The 23,788-nt window shown below is 41.3% G+C and overlaps 1 protein-coding gene across 3 annotated transcripts in view; it reads left to right on the top strand.

The window, feature by feature from the left end:
• Positions 1-19,889, top strand: part of STRBP (spermatid perinuclear RNA binding protein) — a 127,597-nt gene extending 107,708 nt beyond the window's left edge. Inside the window, exons 16-19 of one of the 3 annotated variants that reach the window (XR_011234131.1) lie at positions 2,434-2,557; positions 7,587-7,631; positions 13,564-13,697; positions 19,845-19,889. Coding sequence is in view for 2 of the 3 variants with exons in the window: in XM_069476755.1 (XP_069332856.1) it covers positions 2,434-2,557; positions 7,587-7,631; positions 10,212-10,288 (246 nt within the window). In the remaining variant the exon portion in view is untranslated. Of the gene's footprint in view, positions 1-2,433; positions 2,558-7,586; positions 7,632-10,211; positions 11,251-13,563; positions 14,622-19,844 lie in introns of those variants that run through there. The other 2 variants (XM_069476756.1, XM_069476755.1) reach the window with 2 other exon arrangements.
• The last annotated feature ends 3,899 nt before the right edge of the window (positions 19,890-23,788 follow it).

Here is a 23,788-nt window from a genome sequence, read left to right as displayed (position 1 = left end):
TAAGCAAATTATATATGTAAAAAAGAGTCTGGCCAGATGTGATGGCTCATGCCTGTAATCTCAGCACTTTGGGAGGCTGAGGTGGAAGGATCGCTTGAGCTGAGGAGTTTGAGACCAGCCTGGGCAACATATCAAGACATCATCCCTACAAAAAGAATAAAATCAGCTGGGCATGGTGGCATGTGCCTAGAGTCCCAGCTACTTGGGAGGCTGAGGAGACAGGAGGATCTCTTGAGCCCAGGAGTTTGAGGCTGCAATGAGCTGTGTTTGGGCTGCTGGACTCCAGCCTGGGCAACGGAGCAAGACCATATATTAAAAAAAAAAGAAAAAAAAAAAGAAAAAGAGGCTATTAGCCTTATTTGGAGGATCAAGGTCATGCTTGATGAGGTAAAGTGTTGAAGTGATTTGGACCTTAATAAGGTGCAAGCAGTTGTTTAGGAAGCTACCAAGAGTACTTGGGGCTTATAGTCATCATAGTTTGCAGGTGCTCTTCCAGTTCCTTTCCAGTTTTGTCATTTGGCTTTATTTTGGGTTTTCCTTTGTGGATGGCACAAAACTTGGCACTTTGTTGCTTCTGTTTATTACTGGCCTTGGGAATGTCGGTAACTTCTAAAGGCCCAGGATCTTAGCAAGGTATTTAGAAAAAAATGGCCTCTAAATTACATGCTCATGGATATACAATTATTCCATCCATTCATTTATGCATGAAAAAATATTTTCTAGATTTTTACCATATCTATAATTGTGTGGGAAATAGAGTTACATCAGTAAATATGATATCCTTTGACTCATGGAGAGTACTGTTGTAATAATGTCTGGATACATTATGTGATAGAAACATAAATTAAAAATGCTTAGACTAATGGAATGACGCTTAAGATTCTATTTCTTCTAGCAAATATAGGACAACGTATGTTCTCAATTAGTAGAAAGATAATTGTTACCTTGTTTTGTTGTGTTTTTTCCCCACATTACATTTTGTATTTGGTCAGTTAATTCTAGTGTTTAAAAAGTCTATGTGCAGATATTTATTAGGTAGTACAGTTTGTTTCCAGTGACATGAACTAGATTTGTGTGGAATCACTGTGCTGCTGCCAGATTGCTGCTTCCTGATTACTTTTGACTAAACCATGTTAAAAAGAAAAAAAGATGTCTACAGGAAGTTCACTCATTTTTAGAAATTTTCCATACTAGAAGCTGTAAAACTCATGTGTTCAATGTGCTTGACAGCCAAGAAACAGTCTATTTTGGATGTGTGGGTTGGTTTATTTTAGGCAAAAACAAAAATGGCTGTCTTGTGTATGGTACATTTGACCTTGAAACTGTCTTCTGCCCAGCTGCATTAGAGGTAGAGGCTATCCTGGGAGGAATAAAGGATGGTGATTTTTTAATGTGAGATAAATGTGTGTATATTCTGACTTTTTGAGCTTCTGAGATACTGTTGACTTTATCATACAGTGTGCTTTGAGGCTGTGTACCCTTTTTCTTGCACCTTGGTTATAGTGGGCAATTCTAGTAGTTTCTATTGAGTTTTTGTTGCATATTTATATTAAAATATGCTATTTAGTTTAAAACTAGACACCTTTTGATTTTCTTAAAATTTCAGTTTGGAAACAGTGTTTCAGCAGTCCGGTGTACTCTTACTCCTGGACTTATCTGTTCTACTTTTCAGAATGTTTTTCTGTTCTCTCAATTGCTCTTTCTAGTCTAAGGAAAACAAAGTGGGTATCATTATCCTCATTTTATAATTAGTGGGAGACTGCCATAGATATTATGTGACTTCACCAGTGTTGCATGGCATTTTAGAGCAAGGAAGAGGCTTTTGAGGTGGTATTTATTTATTTAATAGTTGATACATACATATATACACATATACAGACAGCAGAGGAAATAGGTTCAAAGAAATCCCATGACCTTCCTGAAGTCACAGTTACCTAAAGCAGGAACTGACATGCTCATCTTTGGTCCTCCTGTCTTAGTCCTTTTTTTTTTTTTTCCTAACCTGACTGAGATTCATAGCTTATTCTAGGTAGTTGCTGGGGTATTTTCTGCCTCTGGGTGGAGAATTCAGTGGATTTGGAACCTAGGTATCAAGTGTCTAAAATTACTTCAGTCAGGCCCAAAATGACTTTGGATATTACAGTAGTAGTAATTTGATACTGAAATTTGTGTGTACAAAATGAACTCTTTCTGGATAACACCCAAGTGACAAGTTATTTGCATGCTTTTATGTGCCCAGCATATTCTGTTGAACAACTCTGTAAGGTAGGTGTCATTTTCATTTTATAGATGATAAATTGAAGGTTCTAGGTCACAGAGAACTCACTGTCTTACCTACAGACTCATAGCTTCTCATAGTGGTTGTGCATTAAAGAGATGACAGGATGATAGTTCTTACTTCTCTCAGTAATGAAAATGTGTTATTTTGAACAGGCGAAGGGTGTTGTGAATACAGCTGTGTCTGCAGCAGTCCAGGCTGTTCGGGGCAGAGGAAGAGGAACTCTAACAAGGGGAGCTTTTGTTGGGGCGACAGCTGCTCCTGGCTACATAGCTCCAGGTATAGTACAGCTGTAAGAGACGGGCCCACTTTTCTGGGCCAAAATTTGAAGAACAGCATCTCCACTTTCCAAGGTTATACAGGGTCTCTGGAAATAGAACACGAGATAAGATAAATTTACACAGAAATTCAAAGTAGAGAATCTACAGAATGTCATAGGTTTTCTCCTGGAATCTGCTGAGTTACTAGAGGCTTCCTGGAGGGAGATGGCAGATGAGCAATATTGCACTTGGTTGAGGGAACATATTTTGATTAGAAATCACGAGAGGTTCCACAGATTGAGAAGTCTGGACATCTGAGCAGAGTGTATTCAGTGGGGACGTAGATGACAGGTTAGGTATAACGAGAGAAAAACTGCTGATAAGAGGCTACTTAATTGGGTGAAGCCTGGCATTATTAGTCTTTATTAAACTCAGTGTTTGGGAACTGTCAAAAGCTAAAGAAGTACAAAAAGGAAAAAAGGGGGGGGAGGTTGAGCACTCATTTATCCAGTGCTTACTATTACCAGATACTTTTATGTAAATGATTTCACTTAATTCTTTTTAATCCTCACAGTATTTCCTCAGGTAGAAGTTATTTTCCAGGTAAGGAGACTGAGGTTTAGGGAGATAAGGCAAGTAGCCCAGGGTGAAACAACTCCTAAACATCAGACTAAGGAATTGAATGTATTTGTTTACATTTCCAAAGTTTATGTTATTTCCATTCCACCTCTGCCTGCCTTCTGTTCTGATCCTTATGTCATTTTAGTAGTAGATGTATAGCTGTCTCATTAAAATCAAGTTCTTTGCAATATTGAAAGTATGGTACTTTTAACTTGATAAGTAAACCCCTTGTAGTTGCTGATAATGATGAATTTGTTATAAAGACTGGGTCTTATCCAGTCATTATTTTTAAGATAATATCCTTAAGGGTTCACTTTGGTTGTATTTTCCTCCTAGAAAGAATTAGAATAGGCCATTTAGGAAGGTTTTTGTTTTTTGTCTTTTTTTTTTTGAGACAGGGTCTTGCTCTGTCACCTGGGCTAGAGTGCAGTGGCATCATCATAGCTCACTGCAACCTCAAACTTCTGGGCTCAAGCGATCCTCCTGCCTCAGCCTTCCAAGTAGCTGGGACTACAGGCACGTGCCACTATGCCTGGCTAATTTTAAAATTTTTTGTGGAGATGGTGTCTCAATATGTTGCTCAGGCTGGTCTTGAACTCCCAGCTTCAAGCAATCCTCCTGCCTTGGCCTCCCAAAGAATTAGGATTATAGGCGTGAGCCACTGTGCCCGGGGCCATTTGGAAAGTTTTATAAATGATGTGGCTTTGGAATTCTTCTAGAAGCTGATTCCAGTAGGTACATCACTCAAAGATGTCTTAAAAAGAGTGTGTGTGCTTTGGCACGTACCAGGCATGGATTTTGCTCTCATGCAGCTTAAAGGGTGAGATGTAGATTAATCAAGTAATAACAGTTATAAACTGAGATGAGTGTGATGAGGAGGACATAATGCTAGGAGAGCATGTAACAGAGGAACCTAATCTAGTCTAGTGGGTCCCTGGAGGGTTAGTGGAATAAGTAACATTTGAATTGACCTTTGAAGAATGAGAAGGAGTTGACTAAGAGAAGACTGAGATGGAAGAGTATTGCACACAGAGGGATAAGCATGTACGGAGGCCCTGTGGTGTTGGTAGTGGGGAATTTGGCTTCTTTGAAGAAGCAGAAGAAGCTTGAAATGTCTGGAGCGTGGAGAGCACTGGGTGCGGTGGAGAGACTGGAAGTGATGTGAGTTCAAGCTGGATGTCAGTCCCTGGGGGCCATGGTTTGGATTTTGGACTTAGAATCCTAAGTGCAGTAGAAGTCATGACAGGTTCTAAGGAGCATTGACAAGATCAGACTTTATTTGCGAAGATTATTCTTTATATAGTGTAAAGAATAGATTATAGAGATAGGAGTGGGCATGAGAAGATCAGTTAGAAGGCTATTGCGTATAGTTTACAGTTATCTGTTGTGCATTTCAAAATAGCTAGAAGAGAAGAATTCAAATGTTTCTAGCATAAAGAAAAGACAAATATTTACAGTAATGGGTATCCCCAGTATACTGATTTGATCTTTACAAATTATATGACTGTGTTAAATTATCAAACGTACCCTTAAACTGTGTACATCTATTGTGTGTTAATTAAAAAGAAAAAAAGAGAAGGCTGTTGCAGACTACTAAGTCAGAGATGATAGAAGCATTGCCAGTGGAGGCAGGGAATTAGATGGGAGGCAAGAAGAGAATAGACTGGAGGAATTTTGAGGAAGCAAACCTGATAGATTTAATATAAAATGGTTTAGAGTGAGGCTTCAAGCGTATTTCATCTCTTAGGATTTTTAGTTAGGGGAACTAAGTGGGATGATTTTGCCATTTAATGAGATAGAGAGCACTAAAAGATGAGCACTGGGGTAAAAGGAAAAGGTTATGAGTTTTCTTATCGTTTGATACAGTATATGTGTCCAAAATTAAGATATTCTGTGCATCCCTATTTCTACTGAATCTTAATATTTTTACCCTTATTCAGTGCATTATTGAAAGGGCAAAGTTTTATTAGCAATAATAGGCAAGTTATTGAGATGAGCCTTTCTTGTCTTTGGTGATGTGTTCCATTGGGGCTTAATCTGGTTGTGTCTGTTGTTGCCAGGACCATTAACCTCCTATGGTCCAGTGGCAGGAATCAGGAGAGAAACCATTTATGTCTGCTGGTTGCCAGGCTTTTTTGCTCTAGAGTGGCTTCTCTCTAATGCCATCGCATTGACCTCTCTGAAAGGCCTGTCTCCTGAAGCTTTTAAAGAAGTTCTTTTATGTCCTAGATTTAGATTAGATTAGTTTATATTATGAATAGGTTATATGCCATTTGTGGAGTATATTCTGTGCAGCAGGATTATCATAAATATATTTATGTATATCATATAATTCAGTTCCCCTGCCAACTCAGTTACTGCACATGACACTGAGGCTCAGAGAGGTTAAAACAACAGGTACAATTCAAAGATACCTTGCTAGTAAAAGGTGAAGTCAGGACCCCTCAGTGACCTGCTTAGTAGTTGTAGTCTCATCCCTCTTTAAGGGGGTTTTGATAAAACTCTTGAAACCGTAGCCTTAGCCAAATAGCTACTGTTTCCTGGAATATTTGGTATGTAACCTTCTTTTCTTTATTATTTTTTTTTCTTTTCTTTTTTCCTTTTTAAGAAGTAAATTTTCTCTTTTGGTCTCTGATCCATCTCCTGTTTCTACTGCTTATATTAGTTGCATTGATCAGTCTTGAGTACTAAGATTGAGTTGTATTACCCCCAGTTTTATGTGACTTAACTATAGACTAAAAAGTAAACATTTTTCATCCCTCAGGAGAAGTTTCGATTTGGTCCCTAAAAGTAGTTTACTTCTTCAGCATACTTTTGAGTGCCTTGTCTCAAACAGGAGGTTTAGAACTGGCATTCAGAGATGCCTCAGATCTAGCCTTTGCCTCAGTGAATGCTTGGGGTCAGATGGGGTAGGTACAGATATTTGAATAAACAAAATGTAATATGATGCAAGCTGTAACATGGGGTGGGCAAAGGAGTGAACAGCACACCTGAGAGACTTCACAGACGAGGTGATATTTGATCCTGATCTCAAGGATGTGTTGCAGTTGGTCATCCAGAGAAGGAGGGAACAAAATCATTCTGAGCAGCAGAAATGGTTATAGAAAAAGGACTTGTAACGTGGAAAAACTTGATGTGGTTTGGGTATAGCGTGAAAGTCCCATGTTGATTTTGCGCCCTGGTTCTATTTTAGACACTACTTTTTTCTAGAGATTTACCGAAGTGATTTTGTATTTACATATTTTTAAGATATTTTACTGAAAGAGTAAAGATTGCAGCTTCTACTAACATAGTATTTCCAGTCTATACAACAAAATTATAAAGTAGCTTGGGAGGTTTCCCATTTCATAGATGAAAAAACGGGACTCAGAAGTTAATTGTCTAAATAAGGACATAGAAGAAATTAGGCCAGGCGGTCATGCTTGTAATCCCAGCACTTTGGGAGGCCAAGGCAGAAGGATTGCTTGAGGCCAGGAATTTGAGACCAGCCTGGCAACATAGTGAGACCCCATCTCTACAAAAAATAGAAAAATTAGCTGGGCCTAGTGGTGAGCACCTGTAGTCCCAGCTACTCAGGAGGGAGGTTAAGGTAGGAGAATCACTTGAGCCCAGGAGTTTGAGGTTGCAGTGAACAATGATTGCGCCACTGCACACCAGCCTTGGTGACAGAGCGAGATTCAGTCTCAAAAAAAAAAAAAAGAAATTACTGTCACAACTAATTGGTTCAAAAATTTTTGTGTTCTTTAATACTGGTTTTTACTTAATAATTTGAGCCTTTTTCATAGGCACCAGATGTTAATGTCAAATTCACCAGCGTTTACTGTGAGAACTTATGCTAAGGCCAGGAATTCAAATATCAACAAGTCATAGACTTTGCCCTTGGGCTCACAAGCTGATACATGTGCCCTTTGTAATGGCAATTGAGGCCTCAGCCTGCTCTGTCACTACTTTCTGAAAAGAGACTTGGAAAGTTGTTTTCCAATTTTGGGAAATTGGTAATTTGAATGTTTCTAAGTATTTTGTTTGACAAATTATATTTAGTGAATGGTTCCTGTATGTTAAACATTCTGCTAGGTTCAGATGATGTAAAGACAGATAAGATTGAGCAGGTGTCTGCTACTCCAGTGGGTAACATAGACAAGAGGTAGATACTTATTAATATAATGCATTGTGGGAAGTACAGTGAGAAATAGATGCAAGATAGTGAGGTAGATCAAGGAGAGCCTTGTAGGCCATGGTGAGGAGCTTCCACATCTAAGCAAGCACAGAGAGAGTGTCTAGACTACTCTGGCAGTGGTTCTTATTCATACGCTATCTGGAAGAAGTCCTCAGGGCCCATGGTCTCGGGCCAGGTGGTGCTAGTGAATTGGGCCAGTGATGATTGCCCTGGGTCTTGGACTGATCTGCTTTCTTCTTCTTTGCACTAGGGTATGGAACACCATATGGTTACAGCACAGCTGCCCCAGCCTATGGTATGTATACCATCTTACTGATACCTCCTTTTAGTGACTGTCACAACAATCCAAAGCACAGTTTGTATCTAGGGTTTCTGTAAATGAATCAGAGGATCTCAGACCTATTCATTCTAGTGACCCAACTTAAATTCCCTTTGAAAATGCCACAACCTTGTGGTTCTTGGTTTGGTTGGAGTTGCTCTTCTCTCTGCTTTGCCTGATTGAAGGACTGCTTGTTCTAATTGCCTGTTTCTGACCATATTGAAATTAAATATTTTAAGTAGTTCTTCTTACAGCCAACTTATACTCCATTCAAAGGCTACTGAAGGGCCATACCCAGTTTCTAGCTTGGCTGCCTACCAGTTATATAGCTATGTTTAAGTTTCTGGTTTGAAACTGTATGAACTATGGGTAATTTGAGTCAAGAATAGGAAATGGTCACTTCAAATTTGTAGCCATCATCCTTTTCCATAAATTTTGCTTTGAGGGTGAAGTAAATAGGTGTCATTGGTTCTAGAGAGGAGGTGATGGGGATATCACCAGATGTGTCACTTAAGTGCTTATTGCAGAAAGTCTGTAGCACATGGTAGAATATCATAGGTGTTTTTCTTCTCCCCTGCAAAATAAAAAATAAAAGCAAATTCATAAATGAACCCTAGTGGCCCTTTGGATAACTTTTGAATGAGGTTTATGTGGCAATGGAGGCAATAGGTTTGGAGTCAGTGATATGCTCTTAGACATTTTTCTTAACTCAGGTGCTACATTTTATAGAATCAGCCATCTGCAGGATGTTGTCATTGAGAGAAGAGAGCAAGAGAGTGTATGTGTGCATGTGTGTGAGTGTATGTGTGTGTGTCAGCGCGCCCCAGGCTGGGTGTGCATGCACACAGAAGGGAAAAGCTCTTCCTGTGTATTGCCACTTGTGGCATTAGTCCTCTACATGAGCTTCAGACCTTCACATCGTGCTTTTTCTCTTTACATATCAGCTTTGCCATTTTTGTTTGGATGAAAATTGTGGGCCTTTAAGCCACTGCTAAACTGAAGCTTCATCTGATCTCCTAACTGTAGAAATAGATATAAAGTGAATAGTTTGAACACCTTGCCCATTAAGATAGATAATTTATATGCTGGAAAGATGTGAAGTTGCAAAGGTCAAACATTTGGAGCAAGTTTTCTTTGAGGCAAAGTGTGGAGCCTGGAGTTATATCCTTGACCTGAATGTCTCCTCTGGCACAATCAGGTATGGTCAAGGCTTCCCTGTATTTTGAGCTGGAGCAATAATGGGGTGATTAGGAATTGAGGATGGATCTAAGAATATGCTTTCCACCCAGATTTCTTTCTAAATTTAAACTTTCTAATGCTTTTTGGTTTGGCCATTTGCTTTTACCATTCAGCTAGCTTCTGGATATCCTGACCACCTCATCCTTCCTGTGAATTAGGTCTGGTCAATTTATCCAAATATATTTTGACTCACTAGACTCACTGTACTGTGTCTTGTGTAAGTGCCAAAGCATTCTGGGGCAGGTTTTTAAGTCTGTGTCTTTCTTTTAGATTATATAGTAAGTTTCAGATTCTTTAGTAAAGGTTTGCTAGAGCTTAATTTTTTTCCTTTAAAACACTTTTATATCTAGACTCCAAGTTACATTCATGTTTTTCCTCAGTCTTTTTAATTTTTCTCTCTTGTTCCTCCCTTTCCTCCTTTAACATATTTTCACCTTGCGGCCTCTGAGCCCCCGCTTCAGAAGGCTCCTCTCTTCCATGTGCCATATAACTGACTTCCAAAGCTGGTGAAATTTGATGCCCCCATTTTTCACATAAAAGATTTGGTTTTTAAATGTTACTGTGATGCAAACCTACTAAAACGATGCTTTATTTTGGCTGTAAGGTAAATATGTCTTTTGGCCTTTGTAAAGCTGTTGCATGTGGGGTAATTTCCCTCTGATCATCTGGTGCTCTTGAATACCTGCTGTTGCTGCTTTGTGATTTCTCCGTAGGTTAAATATTAGAGTAGAAATAGGAGCAGATTTCAAATCATGCTTGGGTATGCAGAAGTTTGTGAGGCCACAAGAACGTATTTAATTACAAATTAATTAAGCAATTAATCTTTCCAGATTTGCCATGCCAATATTGGCAGTAGCCATTAAGAAGAGAGACACAGACCTGGTCATGGCTCCAGTTGAGCTGTCTTTCTGGGCAACTGAGGCCTGCACAGAAAGCTTTACTTTGATTCTTGACAACCCTTGTTTCTTTTGTAATATGTGTGCCAAATTGAGAACCATATGGATTCCTAGAGTCACTTTAGAATATTAATCAACAGCTTTGTTTTGATTTTTAGAATTTGTGGCAGCTCACTCAAATGAAATTGCTTCCTATGATGTAGCCATCTTCATTTTGAGTGGAAAATACTATTTATCAAACTATTCAGAGCAATTTCAAAATATATCTGTGAGAGATTTGTGGGCCTCTTCCAAAATGGTACATGTTGACTGACTAATCTGGAAAAGGTTAATGATAGTTACTGTAAGATTTTTTTTTACCTGAAATTTTTATTGGAGTATTAAACTTATTTGGAGTCCTCTCCGTTTCTTTTCTCTGTAGGTTTACCCAAGAGAATGGTTCTGTTGCCCGTTATGAAATTCCCAACATATCCTGTTCCCCACTACTCATTCTTTTAGCAAATGACAGAAGCTAATTCCTATTGAATACAGTACAATACAGAATGTTAGAGAAAAAGCCTTTTTATTCTGCTTTCTTTGAACACATACTTGATCAAAATTATTTGTAAAGAACATCTTTCCTACTTTTTGATTTTAACAAATGCAAATTTAGTTCTCTAAAACTTGAAAACAAACAAACAAAAAAAAGAAACCAGTTCTGTGAAACGGTACCTCATTTCTGGAAAATAACTTATACCAGCCCTTCTGTTCTAAGGAAATAAAAGTATAGCAGTTCAAAGTTTAAGTTTTAAGAGAAGTATCAGATTATGTAAAATTAAATTTGTGAAGGATGTATAGAGTCTCAAACACTGATCACAAATAAACTGCTTTGTTGTGACACAGAGTACTGCCTGGTTCCTGATGCAGTCACTGATTCTCAGCTGATTGATATGTATTTGCCCCAGGGCACTTTAATTGGGCTGTAGTTATTTTTTTTAATACAATAGAGCCTTTTCATTTAAACTTTAACTTTGTAAATATTGAAGTGTGTAATTAAAGCCAATAAAATATGGGTTTGAATATTGTTTTAGCTTATTATTTTTGATATGTTTTGGTATCAAATTACAAGGAATTGAAAACTAATACAACTTAGCCCTAGAAGCCCGTTCATTTGTAAGCAAACTGCTACAACAAAGCAAAGGCAATTGTTAGTTTGAGCCAGTCCACTTACTTTGTAAGCCCTTTGTGCAAGGGCATTCCCGCGATAAAGGTTATATTCTGTTATCCAAGCAATTACTTATTAAAATGATGGTACTACCCAGAGATGGGGAAGGAAGAATGTGATTATTTAGTTTCCGAATTTCCAAGTTTTAAAAAATAATAAATTAATCAATCAATCACCTTCTTTTGTTCTTGTGGCCTTCTTCACTCTGTAAGATATTGTGTTCACTCCCTGGCCTTTTTCATGCAGATAGAAGATTAGCTGTTTTGCTGGGATTCATTGAAGGGTCTCCTTTCCTCTTCAATTACATCAGAATCTAAAGCAGCAACAGGGTCCCCATAAAAACTTGCTCTTCGATTGTCCCAGTTCTTGTTGAGTGCTGCTGTGAAAAGTGACAGGTTTCAGCCATGGGTCAGCATTTATTTTTTAAGACACCTTATGATTGGTGTCTGGTGGAAATTGATCAGTCCGGTAACATTGTGCTGTTCTGTAAAGGGTGCAGACCTAAGTCCTCCACTTGCATTCTCACCTTGTTTGGAAAGCCGATGATGTTACTAGAAGGTAATGGTTTCATTAAGGTACTCACCCCCATGAAGGCAGCAGTGGGTCTGTCCCCTGTTGATATTTACAAGTTTCTGTGTCTTAAAAATGTCTGCTTTTAGTATGAATTAGCTCTCCTTTCCCCTATGAAATTCTCCTTTTTGGCATTGAACAGTGCTCATCAGTGAGAATGGGCTTCACAACATATGGCAAATTAATGTGCCAAGTTACTTTGGGACCACTAAATGAGCGATGTAAAACAAAGGATAGTGTCACTTCTCAGATGTATTTACCCAATGATTAGTTTGTTTCTTCTTTTTGACCTTTTGTCTTTATTAGTGGTGGGTGATACTTTAATAAAACCTCATCACTTGCTGGAAATAGCTGTAACTTATCATTTTCATCCTGTGCATTAGTGGCTAGACATAAACAAGAGGGCCCATTTCAGATGGGAATTTTCATGTTTCATTGATTCGTTTTGCTGACCTATGGATGAAACAGAGCCATCACTGAGAAGAAAAAGCATGGCTGATAGTGTCCAGTTTTTATTAATTAAATATTTATAATAGTCCTCTTTGTTTCTGGAATACTATTAATTGGCAGCTGCAGCTGTATTGTTATTTGAAATTGGATCATCAAATTTGGATTCCAAGTTGGAATCTCTCTGGAGATTTCTCTTTAGAAAATTCTTTTGAAGTAGCTGACTCTGCTTCATAGCTCAACCCCTCTATAATGGAGAAAAGGGAGCTGTGCTGTTTTCCAACATGATGGCAGTCATTTCAAATGGTTTCTACCAAGTCTTTTTTTTTTTTTTTTAATTTTGTTGTTTGTTGGAAGTTACTAACCATGTTGTAAACCTGCCCAGTTGCTGCAAACTTTTACATTTCTCTGCTTTACTTAAAATAATCGAGCTGTCAGTCCTTTGTTAGAAGTGGTAACCATGCAAGTTCAACTGTTTAAATTCTGTAATGAATTAAGTGTCCCCCCCCTCCACCTGTTGCCCTTCCCACCCCTCCATTTTGTAATGAAAATTCCACTTACAGCTGAAAGAGCAGAGAAATATAAATGAAGCTCTTGGCTTCACCAAATTGTGTGAAATTAACATAAAGTTTTGCTTCTCTGCTCTTTTCTCCACTGTAGGCGGTTTTTTCATTGACAGCCCCTATTGCCAGCCTCTGAGCGTCGCACCATTTATTATTCACTTGGGCCCTCAAGATTTCTTCTCTGACTTCTAGAACCATCAGGTTGTCTGGCTTGAAATGGCAATTTCTATGTCTTGGTCTTAAGAGCAATGTGACACCCTGAGGCTATCCAGCTTTCAGATACACCACCCTGACACCTTCTTTTTGAAAGCAATGACTGAGAATTTTAAAGAAGAGCAATACTTTATTCAAAGCCACGGTGTCTGTTTTAAAACTTTTCCTTTGGAAACCTAGCAATATCTGTACTTCACCCCTCTTAGCATAGTTTTTTGTCAGGGAGTTACAGACCAATGTAGAACTTAGAATTAGCGTGTGAGCTGTGCTATCTTCTGACAGTTTTTAAACTTTTTTAGCACATAAATTCGAACAGTTACATTCCTGACTGCGTCAGTTAGCACTATTATAATTTCTCAGAGATGGGGGTCCTCCTTGAAGCCATATCCTCTGCTTGGGGACTGGCGCCTAGCCAGGGATGTGGCTTGCACCCTGTGTTTCTTCAGGCTGCAGGAGCACCCCATCTCTTGTGCAAGGTAATTGGTCCAATAGATTTCCAACATACCTCACACTGACTAGATGGAATGCATGGTACGGTGAAGCAAGGAGTTGGGTTTACATAGATCTTGAAGTCATTTGTAGTCTCTCTCAAATTGTTAGCTTGGGGAACAAACCACTGATAGATTTTGCTGGTATTAGCCTTTTATTTTCTTCTTTTTTTAAAATTTGAGTGAATGTTTGAAAATCATGAATCGGTCACCATTATTAATTGAAGAGCTGGAAATACCTCGTTAATGTATTTATAAAACTGGTGTTGGACCCTCTGTGTATTTCAGGTTAATACTTTTAAGCAGTTTTCAGCACGTTTATCTCACTTTATTCTCGTTCTCCTCGGACCTTCGTAGCCATATCACTTGTATAAAATAGGCTGAGATATAGTGACTGTAAGCTGTGATCTCAGTATACAAAGGTAAGCTCTTTTATTTTCTGATTAAAGAGAAAAATAATTAATACAACATGCATATATGACAATCATATATGATGTATTTGATCTCTTAGGTCTTATGTCATCACATTACCTTTAAAAATTTTATGGTCTAAATGTAAAATAGTTATTTTTCAACACTTGTTTTAATACCCTTGTAACTGCTTTTTATTCAAGAGAGACATTTTACTTTTGCTGAGTTACATGTGTAACGTGTGTAGAATGTGTGCAGAAACTTAGAATATAAAATGTATGTAAATTACACACACGTACCTGTTTAAATATAAGAATTCAGTGGTAGGAACAGTTCACCTAAGATGATTTTAACGACAGGGCACTCTTTTGGCCAAAGTGGTGGAATTTCATAAGCAGCAAGATTGGTGACAGTGCTGGTAGGATCCATATATGTCGCTGTTATACAAGCTGAGGATCAAAGTGCCAATTTCTCATTCTCTGAGAAATGAAAATCTCTGATCTGTGTTGTATTGCCGCAATACAACGACAGCAAGAAGCCATAAAAAAAAAAAAAAGCAATAGAAAATGAAAAAAAAAAAACAAAAAACCAAAATATCTAGGTAACTATGGAAAAATATGTAATGGACTGAGTTAAGCTAATTATTTGCAGAACCAACTTTAGCAAGACTCAGAATGGTGAATACCAAGTCTGCAGAGACCAAATAGACTTAAGGTAATTTATCTATCTTTTCTAGGTTAGGTAGCTTGATTATTTATTCCCCACCTTATTCAACCATCATGGAGTTTGTTTAAAAGATTTGAGAGAGTTAGGCCAAATATTTTAATAAGGATTTGCTTCATTTAGTATGTCCCATAAATGCATTTTATTATGTACTAGATGTTTTGTGCTAAGGCTGTATTTGATATATAGATATTAAAATGAATTTCCTGTTTTATATTTGTTTCTAAGTAGCAGTTTCTTTTGATTACTAACTTTAAGGTTGCTGGAACAACTTTCTTTTCCATACAGAATCTGTATGTACATTTAATGTGGCTTTGGTGTCCATAAAAAGGTTGTATGAGGTATAGCTGACTAACACCAGCTGCAGTCCAGTCCTGCTTGAACAGCCCAGTACTTGTCATGTGTCGGGTTCTTTTCTGGGTACCAGGGAACAGAGGCTCCAATCAGTGGAAACATTTTAAGTGTGAGACTCTCCTTGTTGGGGGAATTGGGGCCTATAATAAATAGGCCCTATTAATATACTATTTTGGGAGACAAATAGTGTGTTAGCTGTGGCAAAAAGCATATTAGTTAATAGTTTAATTATAAACTATTGAATGATGTGTAGGGTCTTTGACATCACTGAAATAGGCATCACTTGGAAATTTACCCATTTAAAATATTTTTCTGGTAGTTTTGAGAGACTGAAACCTACTCAGGTTTATATTCATGGAGCTTTTTCTAAGTAAGTGAACTGAGTGAAGTGAATAACAAATACTTCAGTCCTTTTTATCTAGTTTTTATGGTACAGCAAAGAACAGAGTGGTTAATTTAAACACTGACCACATTTTTTTGATGAAAATTGAGGGGAATTTTACTCTTTTAATCAATCCACTCAATTTCCCTATTTGTTAGATTTCATGAATAACTTCAATGGAGGAAAATCTTCAATAGTGAGTTAAGGAAAAGAACTAAGGGGGTTCCCCTCCCTCCCAAGTAATTATATTTCTAGTAACCCAGAGCCCTAAAAACCAGGGACATTAAGAGCAGTTAAAGCTGAAAACAACCTGCTCTGTGAATGGCCTTCCCATAATTCCTATTCATCTTATGCCTTCTGAGAGGGATTGGGGGTATCTCTGAAATTATCTAGAATAAGAAAGGTTCCATGGTATTCAAACTCATACTGTCTAGCAGTCTGACGCCATGCCATCCAGTGACCATAGATTTCTCAGTGTTACTAGGAGGCCTGGAAAGGAGATAGGTGGTAAATGAATAACTACAGCAGAGCCAAGAAACCTACTGCTGAGGTGAGTTTCAATATTGACGTTTCTCTCTAGCACTTATTTATGGAGTACAGAGCTAATACTTCTTATATAAGAACAAATCCTTTCCTTTCCTAGTAGCATCTTCCAGAAATACTGTTTTAAGTCAAGAATTCAAGTTGTGTTAGTTGTGAGAATAGATCATCCTTTCCTGCATTATCATTTGAGGTAGGAGCTAACAGCTTCCATTGATGCTTGAAGCAGTGATCTTTGGAGGTTTTTAAAATAGTACCTTAATGCAAATTAGGTTATGTAAGCTTTACAGCACGGCTAGAAATAGAGAATAGAAACCACATGGGAATCTAGGCCAGAGTATTTCTCTCCCTCCAGCACATTCCTATGGGGCTCAGGGAATTAGATGAGTTAATATGCAAAAAGTACTTTGAACAATACCAGGTGCCTAGTAAGTACGCAGTAAATGTTGGCTGTTCTTACTGTGACTGGCTGAGGTGAAAGGAGGAATGTGAGGGAGGGCACAGCTGGGCTGACAGCTGGTTGGGAAGCAGGTGCATGGCCTGCTTAGGGTGGAGCTGTGTTGGTTCCTTAGTGCTAACAGGTTCAGCTGCTCCTAGTCTTGGGGAGAGGACTCCTAGCATCTGGGGGTTGGACAAGAAACGCAAACCAAAGACCTGGTGAGAGCTGGTGTGGTGAGTTTGCTGCAGATCCAAGCTGAAATTGCTCACGTGTCTGCTGTAGTGTTAGGTCACCAGCCACTCTGCTGCCAAGGCTTGTAAATACTTGGTTTGGAATTTAAGGGTGCTTAGAACTTCACAAAGGCTGAGCTTAGACTATCTGCCTGCTGATTCCAGGTCTTCTACCAGTGCTTTACTAATAAAGAACAGTTTTTTGAGTATAGCTGCCCCAGGAATGTAACCTTGAACAGCTGAGGCTGTTTGGTGGCATCTTTGCCTCATTCAGCCAACACTGAGGGAAGACTTTTTTTTTTTTTGCCTTGACGAATTGGTTGTTAACATCCTCATTACTTGCTCCTTCCAAGGAGGGTCTTGGTCTCCCTTGGCAGGACTTTGCCATTTTTGCAAATGAACTGTGCTGCCCCGCCTGGTGGGTAGGGTGAAGATTGCCACCATCTGCCCAGACAGCTTCAGTGTGTCTGATTAGCATACCCTGGCTGGGGGATACATGGTCCAGAGTTATCTTTTTCTACTGCTGTTTGACCAGCAGGAGGGGATGGGATTAGCTTGGCTGCTATTAGGACGTTGTCTTAGGTCCAAGAAGCTCAGTCTCTGTCTGCTTTGTTTCAGGTTCTCCTACCTTGCTCCCTTTGTACAGTTTGGACAGATGGTCTCTGCATTTAAGTGGTCAGTTAGCTAAATGCCCCAAATAGTGAAGTTATCAGTAGCCTTCAGTTTAGGTCATTTTGGGCTGTGGGCAGCAGTAGATGAAAGAGCAGGAATGAGAGAGAGGAAGGAAGGGAAATGCCAATGTTGGTATCTCACATGTACCAGGCAGTTGGACAGTCCTCTTAATTTTCCAAACCACCTTCTTGGATGTGGTATTATCCCTATTTTACCAAAACAAAAAACAAACAAAAGAAAACACTGATGCTCAAAGTGAAGTGCTAGAGCCAGGAATGAAACCCAGGTCTTTCTAATGCCAAAGCCTCTTATTACTCCACCATGCTATGGATTAAAAAGGCTGGGGGTGAAAGGGACAGACTGTGCTGGAATCTAGACCCTCTGACTTGAGATTGTTCCAGGCTAGGTATCCTGGCCTAAAACAGGGATATGTTCTTTAATTGTGAAGAATTGTCTGACAAACTGGAAAGACAGACTGAAAGACTGCAGAGTGGCTATATAAACGGTGGAAAACTTTTGTATGTAAAGCTCATTTTTCTGTTTGACTATCAATGAGAAACTGAGGTACATGTTTTCATTTAGCTTATGTTTTCTAGGTGCATGCTGTCTGCCTGGCCTGAGATAGGTGATGGAGATGTCTTAAAAAATTTAAGCCAGACTCCAAAGGCAGGCCAGTGAGGCTTTGGCTCATTTGGTGCAAGGAGTAGAGGCATGAATGGGCAGCAGCCCAGGTATGGGGTGTAAGTGCAGGGAGGTGTTCCCGGGCAAATACTTGGCAGAGATGGGCAAGTGGCAGATTGCAGAGGCCAGTTCTCATTACCAGGATTTTGCCTCAGAGCAGGCTTCAGGGCAGGATCCCATCTTGGAGTTTGCCATCTTCCCTCTAAGTATGGCCCATGCATATTGAGCCCAGCTTAGATGGCTTTGGGGGTCTCTAAATTGTGGCATGCAAGTCGCTCTGCTGAATGTGTTTGATTCTCCCACTGTTGCAGACCACTTCCCAGCTCCTTTGCTGATTAATGCCAGCTGAGTCTCTGCTTAGGGGTCGGAACGTGTGGGGATGGATACAGAATTCTTTTCAGGGAAAGATATTCCTCACCCACCCAAGTCATCATCTTCCTTGGCAGTTACCATTTTTTCTGAGCACCGTGCCACGATTCTGGAGGGGAGCAGGAAGAAGGAACCTTCTTTAAAACTCTGGTTGTCAAGTTCTACAGCACTGATCTGTGTGAGGGAGAATGAGCGCCCAGCCTTTGTGGAACATAACATTCTGTGAAGCCCTTTCCCATTCATTATTTTATTTCGTGCTCTATTGGTAGAACCTTGGAGGAATAGCAGTGAATGGATGATTGTTCCCACTCTGCGGACAGGGAAATTGAAGCCCAGAGACCGCTCCAAACCACCCCGCTTGTTTGTGGCAAAACACTGTAGCTCCTAACCACATAGAAGAAATAACATTTCTTATACTGTTTTTACAGTTAACAGAAGCTCTTTCTTAGGGATCAGTTTTGAACTCCACCAAAATTGTGGGATCTAAAAATTCTTTCCTTTTACAGATGAGGAAATGGAGGCTTAAAGTGACTTGCCACAAATTAGATAGCTGTAAAGTGGCAGAGCCCACATATTCTGACAGCACGGTGCTCAATACTTGTGGTTTGTAGTACTAGCCTAGACTGATGTCTGTCCTGTTTTCCAAGACCATTTGGCAACAGTGTCATCTCCTCTCTCTGATGCATTCTACTCACCTTTCTTCTAAACTTCTGGCCTATATCCTGTGTGGCTTGAAACAAAACAAGCCAAAACCAACCCACCTCTCCCTGACCCTTCCCTGATCCTCCCCCAAATCCAGACTTTCCAGGCTCATTCTTTCTCTGGTTCCTTTGGAAGAACTGTTAGTTTGTTCCTGGGCAAGGTGACCAACTAGTCACCCCTGGGCCGGACAGCCTGTTTTTTTGTGAGCTGCATAACTGGGTCTATTTCCACAGACCACCTTTTTGTACCTTAATTGAACCCTACGGTAAAGCGCAAACTCAATAACTGCCATTTGGAGAGCTACTCGGGCTGGAAGGAGGGGAGGGCACGGGCAGCTGGAAATGTGCTTTTTATGTTCAGCCTCATCCGCATTTTAGTTGTTGCCTGTCATCCATTCCTGGCTAGACCTTCAACATGTGCTCTATCCAAAGGGGTCCCCATCACAGTAACACACCTTCTAGAGCTTTAAGTGGCAGAATCTCCTTTCTGATGCTAGGATCTCCTTGAATCCTTCCCTCACATAGATAGTCTCAGAAGTTGGTCAGCTTTCTAAAATCTCACACTCTTGGAGGCTGCAGTATACAATAGGCATCACCTGGGAGGTAAAAAACTTGTGGAATTTACACCTGAGGAACTCAGGAAAACTGAAGGCACCGTTAAATGAGATCAAACGGTGTGGATGTTTGAGGCTAGTGAAGGGAGACCTGGGGAGGACATGGATACTTCCATCAACTATTTTATGAGATTATATTTACTTATTGTATGTGGTTCCAGAGGGTAATGACACATAGGGGAAGCCAGTTAGGCAGTTTGGGCTAAAGTCTGCCTCCCATGATGATAGAGCTGCCTTGGGAGCACAGGTGAGGGCAGAAGTGAGCTCCGTGTTTCCAGGCATGTTCAAGCAAGAAGCCAGTTGTTTGGACAGCGAAGAGGAAATTCCTCCATGAGATGTCAGTTTGGACTGAACTCTGATGTGATTGCTGACATTACCAAGACCACTTCTTGCTTCTTGGGCACATGGATTTATTGAGAAAATAGTCACTGTCACTTGCTGCTTTTTTACCAGGCTCTGTGTTGGGGGAGAAGGAGAAGTCGGAGAAACCGCCAAGATTTTCAGCTTAGACAACTGAGTAGAAGGTGAAACCACTGACCCAGATGGAGTGTACAGGAAGGGGGAGAAAGATGCTCAGGGGATTTGGACAAAGTAAGAGTCATTTTCTGTGGTGAGAGAAATGCTCTAGCAGGTCTGACTGGGATGTTACTTACTGGCCCTGGGACGGGCCATGGCAGGCCCAGTCTGAGGTCTCCCATCCAGTCAAGGAAAGGAGCCAGGCCTCTGAAGAGACTGACTGCTGGTCACAGGAAGAGAAGTGCTTAGAGTTGAGTAACTTACGAAGGGTTATAGGGGCACTGACAGAAGTGACCCAGGCTTCTTATGAAGCTGGACAAGGGTTTGCCTGGTAGGTGAGTGGGGAGGGGACCTCAGGAGGGGGAGGCCAGCCCACTCGGGGTGTGCACAGTTTACAGCCACCTCATGAAAGGCCCTGAATGCTGTGCCCTTCAGTGATTACCATCATCCAATATGGTGAGAGAATTCTGGAGGGATGACTTGGACAGTTGGATGGCCAACGACCAGAGTCAGGAGGGCTGATGAGGAAGAGGCTGTTGCAAATGCCCAGGTAAGGGAGGGACAGGAATGGAGTCTCCTCATAGGCCAGGCTCCTATGCTGGACTGAGGGTGGGGAGCTGACAGCACCCAGCCCTAGGCCAGGGAACAGTGGTGCCCACCAGGGGGAGGGGATCTGTCAGAGCACTCCTCCCAGACCGCCGTTCAGTAGGGTGCCTCTGACCAAGATGGGCCAGGTGGAGGAAGGGAGGAAGATGCTGACCAGGTGCAGAGGGGAGTTAGAACGTAGTGAGGGCTGTCTGGCCTTTGGTGGGCCCAGCTCTCTTGTGCTGGTGCTCTCTGGGAAGCCCCTCTATGGTAATGGGTGGAGAGGTTTGCGGCCTGTCAGTCAGCATCTTAACCATGAAGTTCTGCTTGGCTGGGCTCTGCAGTGAGGAGAGTAGCTGGTGCTGGGTGTTCGTTTATATGGAGGCCTTCTGCTTTACAGAACAATAATCTTTTTTCTAAACCTGGGCAAGAGCAAAAGCTCATTGGATTCAGCATCTGTGGAACTAGTTAGCTAGTGGGAAGGTACAAACTTTGTTGTGTTTTTTTTTTTTTTTTTTTTGGTTTTTTTTTTTTTTTTTTTTTTTTGGAGAAGAGTCTCACTCTGTCAACTTGGCTAGAGTGCAGTGTTGTGATCATAGCTCTTTGCAACCTCAAACTCCTGGGCTCAAGCGATCCTCCTGCCTCAGCCTCTGAGTAGCTGAGACTACAGGCGTGTGCCATTACACCGGTTAATTTTTCTGTTTTTTGCAGAGATGGGGTCTTGCTCTTGTTCAGGCTGGTCTCAAACTCCTGACCCTGGCCGGGCGTGGTGACTCATGCCTGCAATCCTATCTATCACTCTGGGAGGCTGAGGCGCGTGGGTTGTTTGAGCTCAGGAGTTCAAGACCAGCCTGAGCAAGAGCGAGACCCCATCTCTACTAAAAAAAATTAGCTGGACATCTAAAAATATATATAGAAAAAATTAGCCAGGCATGATGGTGCATACCTGTAGTCCCAGCTACTCAGGAGGCTGAGGCAGAAGGATCGCTTGAGCTCAGGAGTTTGAGGTTGCTGTGGGCTAGGCTGATGCCACAGCACTCTAGCCTGGGCAACAGAGTTGAGACTCTTTCAAAAAAAAAAAAAAAAATGAATAAAAACAAAACCACAACAAAAAACTCCTGACCCTGAGCAATCCTCCTGCCTCAGGCTCCCAGAGTGCTAGGATTATAGGCATGAGCCACTGCGCTAGATCCAGACTTTCTTTACATAGTTCTTTGAGGGAAACAAATGTGAAATTGTGAGATTACTTTGGGATTTGCTTTGGGCCTCATTTTTTGTCTTTCTCAGTTCTGCCACCCCTGCTTTGCCATGGATAGGTGGGCAGGGAGACCCAAGTAGGAGTCAGGGTGGGTTTCTGTACTTCTTTTTTATCGCTCCATAGGGAACTAGGGCTCAAGTGTCAGCTTATGGTTTTGAGCCCTTATTTTAGAACTTCAAAAGGGTTAAAGGTGTACGGAAACACTGATCCCATCAGCTTCTGGGTGGCCAGAACTCCATTGCCATCTATCTCTTAACTACAAGTGGCCTTGTTCATTACCCCAGCAGGCCACACAAATTATCACCCCTTTATGTGTGTTGTACAATGTGAACGTATATGGAGAGCACTGCCTTAGACCCGGTGTCAGCAAACCTTTTCTGCAAATGGCCAGACAGTAAGCATTTCAGGCTTTACGGACTATTCAACTCTGCCATCTAGCACAAAAGCAACTATAGAAAATGTGTAAATAGATTATAGACTATATGGCTGTGTTTTGATAAAACTTTATTTATGAAAACAGTGGGCCATATTTTGCCAATCCCTGTCTTAAGACTGTAGAGATTACTTACCCTTTGGCTTAATCATGACTGGAAACTTCTTCCTTTCTGCTGCCTCAATTCATCTGTATCCCCACGGAGACTTCCTGAGCATCTCGTCTGTGTGAGCACTGAGCGGAACTTAGGTTTTGGGTGATCGGGTGGTTGAAGAGCAAAATACAGAACAGGGTCAGGGGGAAGTCCAAGGTGATGGGGCTCAGAGGAGAGAAAGGCTGAGGGTGAATCAGGAAAGCCCTGGGAAGGAGGCCGCTCTGGAGCAGACTCTTGGAGGAGGAGGAGGAGGGTTCTCCAGGAAAGGGAGCAGGAGGCCCAGATGATAGATGCGATGGTGTTGACCAATGAGAACTTCTGTGTAGTTGCACAGGTGTGTGGGCGTCAGCTTGTGCAGGGCCTGAAGTGCCAGGCTAAGGCGTGTGGGCTTTATTCTCTGGCAGTGGGAAGCCATTGGACAGTTGTGCTCAGGAGAGTAAAGTGATTACAAATGCATTTTAGAAATGTCCCTCTGGTCATAGAAGATCGTGTGTGTGATTATAAATTATACCTTTCAGTTACTTAGTCTGGACTTTAGCCAAGGAATTTGTTACTCTTGGTACTAGAGTGTGACAGAGAGGCCCAGAGATGGATGGTTTTTCTGACCACTGGCTTTAGCAGGTCAGTGAGTGCCCAACCTTTATTTCTGACATGATCAGAGCATGATAAAATGTTCCATCTTCAGGCTTTTTCTCTCCTGCTATGAAACATTGTCTCAAATTTAAATCTAGCTTGGGGCCCTGGTGTGTAAGGGTAAATGGTGGGGACAGGCTCCCCCTTGCATCAGAGTCAAGTCACACTGCAGGAAAGCTTTATGGAGATTTCGTTTCCTTTGTGGTCTCCATTCTCCAGAAGCCTGGAGACCACTGAGGCATGTTGGGTGCAGGGGAGACTAAGGTGAATCAGACATGGTGCCTGCCCCAAGGAGTGCTCGGTAGTAGTTGGGGTGATGAAAAAAACCATAAATGTTTGTAGTGTTTTCTACTCTGCAAAGTCTTTGGCCTCAGATGGGTTTCTAGGCAGGTTGAAGGGAGCTACCGTCCAGAGAGCATCGGTGAGGTGCCAGGGACGTGAGTGGCCGATACGCTCCTTTAAGATGAGCCAAAGTTGGGAGTGGCTGCTGTTGACGTACGGGCACAGGAGACTGGCGTTGCTGTGCTGCCGCAGGTAGGGCTGGAGAGAGACGACCTGACACAGCTGTCTCCACAGGTGCTATTCAGTGAAGCCCACGCAGCCCTGGAGGGTGGTGAAGATCACATGCAGCTCAGAGAAGGGAAGGCACTTGCCCAGCGCCCCAGAGCTGGGTGGTGGCACCAACTCCACCTGTGGCTCCCCCATGATGCTGACCGGAAGGGTGCCATGGGGCTGGCAGGTTTGTGCTGTAACCTTCTACTGGGCCTGTGGTCGCTTCTGGCCCTCTGGGACTGAACCAGGTGGCGTGGGCTGTGGTG

The sequence above is a fragment of the Eulemur rufifrons genome, chromosome 7, assembly GCF_041146395.1.
Source record: "Eulemur rufifrons isolate Redbay chromosome 7, OSU_ERuf_1, whole genome shotgun sequence".
Classification (NCBI taxonomy): Eukaryota; Metazoa; Chordata; class Mammalia; order Primates; family Lemuridae; genus Eulemur; species Eulemur rufifrons.
Note: the sequence above shows the minus strand (reverse complement) of the source record. Positions and strands in the feature narration are given on the sequence as shown.